This window comes from Copidosoma floridanum, unplaced genomic scaffold (assembly GCF_036245765.1).
Source record: "Copidosoma floridanum isolate Cflo_tuat_1 unplaced genomic scaffold, Cflo_Japanese_pri ptg000030l, whole genome shotgun sequence".
NCBI lineage: Eukaryota > Metazoa > Arthropoda > Insecta > Hymenoptera > Encyrtidae > Copidosoma > Copidosoma floridanum.
The window spans coordinates 2,171,798-2,179,346 of record NW_028321907.1 but is presented as its reverse complement, the minus strand read 5'-3'; the positions used below and the strand labels follow the sequence as shown (position 1 = coordinate 2,179,346).

At 35.1% G+C, this 7,549-nt stretch overlaps 2 protein-coding genes across 2 annotated transcripts; one reads left to right on the top strand and one right to left on the bottom strand.

The window, feature by feature from the left end:
* The first annotated feature begins 242 nt into the window (after positions 1–242).
* Non1 (nucleolar GTP-binding protein 1) lies at positions 243–3,098 on the top strand. Its single transcript, XM_014355591.2, has 9 exons — positions 243–439; positions 608–882; positions 959–1,196; positions 1,271–1,513; positions 1,590–1,844; positions 1,917–2,204; positions 2,286–2,564; positions 2,641–2,781; positions 2,869–3,098. The coding sequence occupies exons 1-9, from the start codon at positions 389–391 to the stop codon at positions 3,022–3,024; spliced, it is 1,926 nt and encodes a 641-aa protein (XP_014211077.2). The 5' UTR covers positions 243–388; the 3' UTR covers positions 3,025–3,098.
* Positions 3,099–3,121: 23 nt separating this feature from the next.
* On the bottom strand, positions 3,122–5,217 carry Hpf1 (Histone PARylation factor 1). The gene is made up of 5 exons (XM_014355592.2): positions 4,849–5,217; positions 4,242–4,724; positions 4,005–4,153; positions 3,689–3,927; positions 3,122–3,615 (listed from the first exon to the last, which is right to left on the bottom strand). The coding sequence occupies exons 1-5, from the start codon at positions 4,987–4,989 to the stop codon at positions 3,296–3,298; spliced, it is 1,332 nt and encodes a 443-aa protein (XP_014211078.2). The 5' UTR covers positions 4,990–5,217; the 3' UTR covers positions 3,122–3,295.
* Positions 5,218–7,549: the final 2,332 nt, after the last annotated feature.

Sequence of the window (7,549 nt, the reverse complement as noted above, 5' to 3'; positions counted from 1 at the left end):
TGATATTACCAAACAATGAGGCCTTCAACTATACACGCAACAGCTTTCTTAAAAAAGCTTTCAAGCTATTATATAGTATCTGCGAATCCGTGATCTAAACCACATCTAAACATGTAACTGACGGTAATGTTTACCTTGTGAGCGTATTTCTTGCTCCAAAAACGTTTAGTTCCTCTGTGGAGCGCTGCGATCACTCTGCACTGTATATATATATATTTGGCAATCAGCTGATGACAGACGGTTCGTGTGTGTTCATTTTTCGAGGATCGGAAGCACGTGGACCGCCTGCGTGTACGCGCCGATAACCTCGTTAGGCGTTTAATCTTATTAATAATAGTAACGCGAGTGATATTTTTTTACCGGGGACTGATTGTTTTAACGGGTCATCATGTCGGCCCTATACAATTTCAAGAAGATCGCCGTCGTGCCCACGGCTAAGGTAAGTCTTGCAGATGCAACGTTAGAGGTTAAGTCGTTGCTCAACCTGTACGTTTTTATCCTCTGTTTCGATGTAAACATACTTTATAAAGTATCTTGGCTGATTGACAAGTTTTTCGTTTGTATCTCTATCTTTTCAAAATAATTTCTTTCTTTAAATTTTATACAGGAATTCATCGACATAACGCTGTCGAAAACTCAGCGCAAAACGCCTACCGTCATTCACAAACAGTACGCGATATCGAGGATACGTTCGTTTTACGTACGAAAAGTCAAGTTCGCCCAGCAAACCTTCCACGATCGTCTCAGCCAGATAATCCAAGAGTTTCCCAAACTCGATGACGTGCATCCCTTTTATGCCGACCTGATGAACGTTTTGTATGACAAGGATCATTACAAATTGGCTTTGGGTCAAATTAACACTGCCAGACACTTGATCGACAAGTATATTGATTTTTTTTTTTATTTTTTACGACTACACGTTTCTCTTCCACAATTATTTATGTAAAGCTTGTTCTAGTGTTGCAAAAGATTACGTTCGACAGATGAAGTTTGGAGATTCCCTTTATCGCTGCAAGTGTTTGAAGAAAGCGGCACTTGGTCGCATGGCCACTATTATGAAAAGACAAGCCACGAATTTGACCTATTTGGAGCAAGTACGTCAGCACTTGGCTAGATTGCCCAGCATTGATCCCTACACGAGAACTATCATCATTTGTGGTTTTCCAAATGTCGGAAAAAGTAGTTTTATCAATAAAGTAAGAGAAAAGAAAAATACACTCTTCTTGCTCGAACTTTGTGATTCATTATTTTTAACATTGTTTATTTTCAGATCACAAGAGCCGATGTTGAAGTGCAGCCTTATGCATTTACAACTAAATCACTCTATGTGGGTCACACGGATTACAGATACTTGAGGTGGCAAGTGATCGACACACCTGGAATTTTAGATCATCCCTTGGAAGAAAGGAACGTCATTGAAATGCAAGCTGTTACTGCTCTTGCACATTTAAGAGCTTGTGTGTTGTACTTCTTTGATATTTCAGAACAGTGTGGACATTCTTTGGAAGAACAGGTATGAGACGATTTTTATGTCTCCCTAATAATAGGAACGATGATGATTGTTGTGTAACTGAATAATGAATTTTTAGATGAGACTGTTCAAATCGATCAAGCCTCTATTCACAAACAAGCCATTAGTAATTGTTGTCAACAAAGTCGATGTTTTACGTATGGAAGAGCTTTCGGAAGAAAAAAGAAGCACATTAAAGGAAATTGAAGATGATGAGAATATACCAGTCATTGAAATGAGCACGGTTACAGATTTCGGTGTGATGGAAGTAAAAACTACAGCTTGTGAAAAGTTACTGGACTTTAGGGTTGATCAAAAGTTCAAAACAAAGAAGGTGAAACAATCATTTATTGTGCATTTTCATTCTAATAGTCAAATTCGTTGAATATTTATTTTTCATCCTTAGGTTGATGCTATTTTGAATCGTTTGCACGTGGCTATGCCAAAAGTCAAAGACAGCAAAGCTCGTCCACCTTGTATACCTGAAGCTGTATTGAAAAAAAAAGCACTGAATGCCGCAAAGGCTGAGAGAAAGAAAAAGTTGGAGCGTGAAATCGAACTTGAACAAGGCGACGATTACGTTCTAGATCTTAAAAAGAATTACGACATTGAAGGAGATCAGAAGTTTGATATTATTCCGGAAATTTGGGAGGGTCACAATATTGCCGACTATGTTGATCCTGATATTTTAGAGGTAAGACTAGTCCTATATAAGTTATTTTAACAGTTATAGTACAGAAAGAAAAAAACATAAATTGCTGTCGAAAATTTTCAGAAATTAAATGCTCTGGAAGAGGAAGAAGATGAAAAGATTACAAGTGGTTGGTATGATAATCAAATGGAACCATTGACCGAACTTCAGAAAGAGATCCAAGCTTTAGCTAAACAGATTCGCGAAAAGAAAGCTATTATGAAAGAAGAATCATTAGTGAATAAACAGTCAACAAAACCGGTTGTACCTCGCACGGCACCGGCCAAAGCTCGTAGTCGTTCGGTAACAAGACTTCGAAAAGAAATGGAGAACTTGGGCGTGGATATGGAAGATACAGAAAACGTAAATAAACGCCATTTTATCTCAACTTTAATTAATATAGTGCGTACGATTACTTAATGTTTAAACAAAAATTTAGGCTCACTTCACGCAAACGAAGAAACGCAGCAGATCGGTGTCAATGAGCGTTGATCGTAAGAAACAACGTCTAGAGTCGACATCCAGAACACGCAGTGTTTCAAGACCACCCAGAGACGAGATGGGCATAAAGGATCTAAAGGTATAATATTTTTTACAATAGTATTCATTGGTACAATGAGAAAAAAAATGATAAGCACTTGAAATAATGCATTTTTTTCAATTTCAGATGAAGAAAAAGTTGAAGAACATAGCGCATAGGGCGATAGCTAAGAAGGTCGGCAAGATGGGTCTTAAGGGTGAAGGAGACAGGTTTATTGGAAACAAAATGCCAAAACACTTGTTCAGTGGAACTCGTGGTATTGGTAAAACAGATAGAAGATGATTCATAAATTTTCTTAAGTTGTATAAATATAACTTCTCAAGCAAGAGAAAATTAATAAAAAGCATTCTACAAAATATTATTTAGTCAAATTTATATTCAACAAAACTACCATTACAAGTTTACAGATATTTACGTTTCAACATAGCAGATAAAAAAATTGGTCTCAAATTTCATGTAAAAAAACTAGTTTTTGCTAAAAATATTTTTGGATTTCAATTCACTTAATTACTATAATAAATAAAATCACTGTTAATGTGTTATTGAAAATCAATTAATCAGATTGACTCGTTTCAAGAACGCTCAAGTTACATCCCTTCTTCCTATTTTTCATGTGAGCTTCAAAAATCTTTAAAAATTCTTGACGATCAAGTTGTGTATATGCAATGTTCAACATCGCTAATGCAGCATTTTGGACATGAGTACTTCCAGAACTTAGAAGATTGTGTCCTAATTCCAAACAAGTACCAAAATCACACTCGTCACCAGCGATTGTAGCAAGTCTCACGACATCTGCGAGTTCTGAGCGTCCTTCTTCTCTTTTTGCATCACCCTTTGCATCATTAATTTTTTTTATTATTTTGAGCAGGTCATCTGTAAAGTTTATAGAAACATTGTACACCAATTACGACACTTATCAAAAACAATCAATAATTTTAGTACTTACTATCAGAAACGGATAATTCCCTATATCCAACTTGTGATTTTTTGTTATATGGGCAGACTATGCCTGCTCCATGAATCGTTCTAGTAACAACATTTTTTTCTCTTGATCTCATTCTTGTGGACTGAATGTCTAAGTTTATATTGTGTTTTTTAGTGTAAGCTTTTAATTTTGCGATAAGATTGGTAAAGCCTGTTTTTTCAAATGGATTAGCTTTCTTCAACCTTGCTTCTAAATAGGCTCTGCAAAAATATTTTAAAAACATTAAAAATCACAACTTCCTTTGATAGAAGACACTTATGTAGCCGAGTTAACTCACACAATAGCACCAAAAATGTTTTCTGCATAAGGTTTAATTTTGTGACTGACTTCGGAAGAATTTAGTGCCACGAAAATAGGATCAGAACTTGGTCTGTCTCTCCAGTATCCAAAATGCAAGCCTTCCTTATCGTTCCCTTTGATAGTAGTCTGAAAAAGCATAAAAAAAAATTTGTTATTACCAAACCTTATACTTATTTGCTAACCACTGTGGATAGATAAGGTAGTAGCTAATGACCTGAAATTCTGGAGGATCATAGTAGTACCTCCAGTGAGTGAGTAACTGAGTACTATTGGCGTTTTCTTGAGTTATCAGACCATTTAGGATATCATACGGACCCACGAGTTTTAGATCTGCTACCTTTAAGGCATTAGACGGATCACTGGGATTCAATTCGCTACAGAAATCGTACATCTTGTAAAAGTCATTTGGCATAGAGACCAGGAACACTTTTTGGATCAACTTTTTAGCCTCTTCGTAGGAATCAACGGGCACAATCTTCTTGTCATCCACTTTCTCGTCAGACTGAACTTTGATATCGTTATCCTGAGGTTCTGCGGATGAAATTTCTTCATTCGAATCAGATGTATTTTGTTTCTTGGCCACCGGAGACTGATCCTCCTTATCACCGTTGTCCATTGACATCTTCCTTTTGTTGTGGCCATTGCTGTTATCGCCATTGCTTGCACCGTTGTTCTCGATACTATCCTTTTCCTGTTCCTAAAAACAATGACAACAATAAATAAAGTATTAAATATTTCTTTTACCAGGTCAATACTTGTAAAACGTTTGAAGGTTAGATTGAAAAAAAAACGTGTGAGGTCTCCATGATGCACACACTCACCTCTTTGGAGGGATGCTTGTATTTTCTGCGATGTTCCGGATTCTTTTGATAGCACTCATCGCCGTACTTACAATTAACGCGATTGTCCTCGGGCTCGATACTTTGCTCCTGCATATTTTCCTTCTTTTCGTCCAGATCCATTTTTACGCTTGACTTTTGAAATCAAATCCACACCACACCTTCGAGGTGGCCGAAAATTATTTGTAGATAAACCCCTGCGAGTACTACAACCCACCTGTCCTCTTTACACTAGGTAAGTAGGTAGGTATGTGATTTTAATAAGTATAACTTTTTACTCGGAAGATTTTGTTGCCGAATGCCGCGTGTGAAAGGGAGAGTGTGATATAGAAAGGTTGGGTTGGGACTGAGTGTTGGGTGGTGTTATGGTGTATTGGTGTGTTTTGCGGATTGCGGGAGAAAGAGAGACACAAGTAGGATGCCGGGTGGGCTATTGTTTTGAATCTTAATACAAAATATTAGTAATAACTCGGGTCCTTCAAACAACAAAAATTAAGATTTTGGGCTGAAGTGGAATTGACTTTTTGTATGTTGTTGATATTTCCCTGGGGTTAAAAAAAAAATAAAAGAAAGAAATAAATATAATAGTGGTCCGAGAACCAAAAGTGGCTTTCCGAAAACCTATATTCAACAATTCATTAAATGGGTGTACAATTTATTAAAATTTTTTACACATTTTTCCTATAAAAGTACTTCCTTCCTACTAAAGACGATTCAAGTCGACTCCCAATCGGCTCGGTAGATTCGGTCGATCGAAAATATGATTCGACTTTATAAATAAGTATGTACTGCTTTTTGTATGATTCTATATTTTTAATTGATTTCGATCGGATCAAAAATGTTTATTTACCATTTATCTCAATCGATTTTTCCCTACCTTTATTGAATAATCGATTTGAAACAGCCGTTTTTTTTCACAATTCGTTATATTCAATAGCGATTTTTACTAACAATTTTTTTAATTTGATTTTTTACGAATATTTTTTAGAGTAATACCGCTCAAGTGGAATAGTGAACTTCTTATATTACACGTACGCGATGCTACAACTTCGGTTCAGAGAACGTATATGTACATATATACATTTATCAGATATACCGTCACGGCTCAGTGTATAGTTTTTCTCTGTACTTTTGTAGTTTTATGTATTACCCTAATTCAATTATATACAATATACTTACACTATTGAGTATTGAGTAATCTCCTTCTGTAGTGGTACGTATAATACTGTAATCGATTACTTTTTTACGATTTCACGTCCGAGGGATTAAAAACAATGCATTTTTATTTAATGTCAAAACCTGTTAAAAAAAATTTTTGTTTCAAAAAATTTATTCTCGTAATAACAAAAAAGATTCCTTGACGTCAAACACGATTGACTAAAATGCGATACTCCACTGAGATGATCTGCTTGCAGCGAAAGACCACGTAATAATTGCTTGGGTACCAAGTGTTTTATTTATTGCTACCCTAAATTTGAGTACATGACATTATGGTTTGGACCTGTCGGATTTATGTCGGGTCTCATCAACAAATAAAAATTAAACTAAAACATCAGATACGGTTGGAATTGAAGCAACAATATTGTCGAAAACGCTTGAAACTTTGACCTGAAGTTGTCGAGTTCACATCGAACCGAACAGGAGTGAGTACTCACACATGATCGCGAACAAGCAAAATGCAACATTTTAGCTTTTTTTCCCACGCCTAAGCAATAACATTTTTTTTCCGATTTTATCTCGAAACAACGATTAAGAAAAAAATGCTTCGTTGTAAATTCCGTGGAATAATCAGGTTTGTTTTTCAATTCTAATTACCTGTTTGTGCGCTATAAATATATTTGTAGACGAGAGCTTTGCTAATCAGCGATTGCACGTGTACCTATAGTTAATCATATCGAAGTAGGTGAAGGAAAATTTTTCTCAAGGCATAAGTGTATACATAATAATATCAACAGATGATTGAAGTTCGGATGATCGTTTTTCAATTTCGAATTGCGTAGGAATGAAATAAAAGTCAGGGTTATTTTTTTAACTTGTGTTTTATTAATACATTATTTCACACACAACGTGCCAAAAAGGTTTTGAAAAATATATGAAAAAAAAAAAAAAATTATTAATTATAATAGATAAATATCAACATTTTCCTCTATTTACGTTTGATCGTATAAAAACGTTATGCTAATGTATAAAAATTTTTTTTTTATTTATGTGTCAAGGAACTAAGTATGCACGGTGTGATATCTGTTAACGACTGCAGAGTTAAAATGAAACGTTCTTTCCAAAATTTTTGCACTTTATTCAAAATTATTGTTACTCGTATAGTTAAAATTGATTCGTTGAAAGTCGAAAAAAAAAGTTCTTAATGAATAAGTACTGAAAATCGTTATCTTGTATTTTAGAACTGTCAACAACGTTGTTTTACGCTGCGTGCTTACAAAAGGCGCTTTGAGTAATTTTGTTTTGTTCAAGTTTATATGAGATTAAAAAAAAAAAAAAAAAAAAAAAAGGCGAAAAAGCTGATGAATGAAAAAATGAATGACTTTTCTCGAAATATATTACACGTGTCACCTGACTTGGGGTAAAAATTAATTAGTATGTCAGTATGATTTTGCCTTGGAAACGTTGATTATCATGTTCAGGTGAGATGAATAAGTAAGCACCAGCTCCAGCACGTTTATTGTAT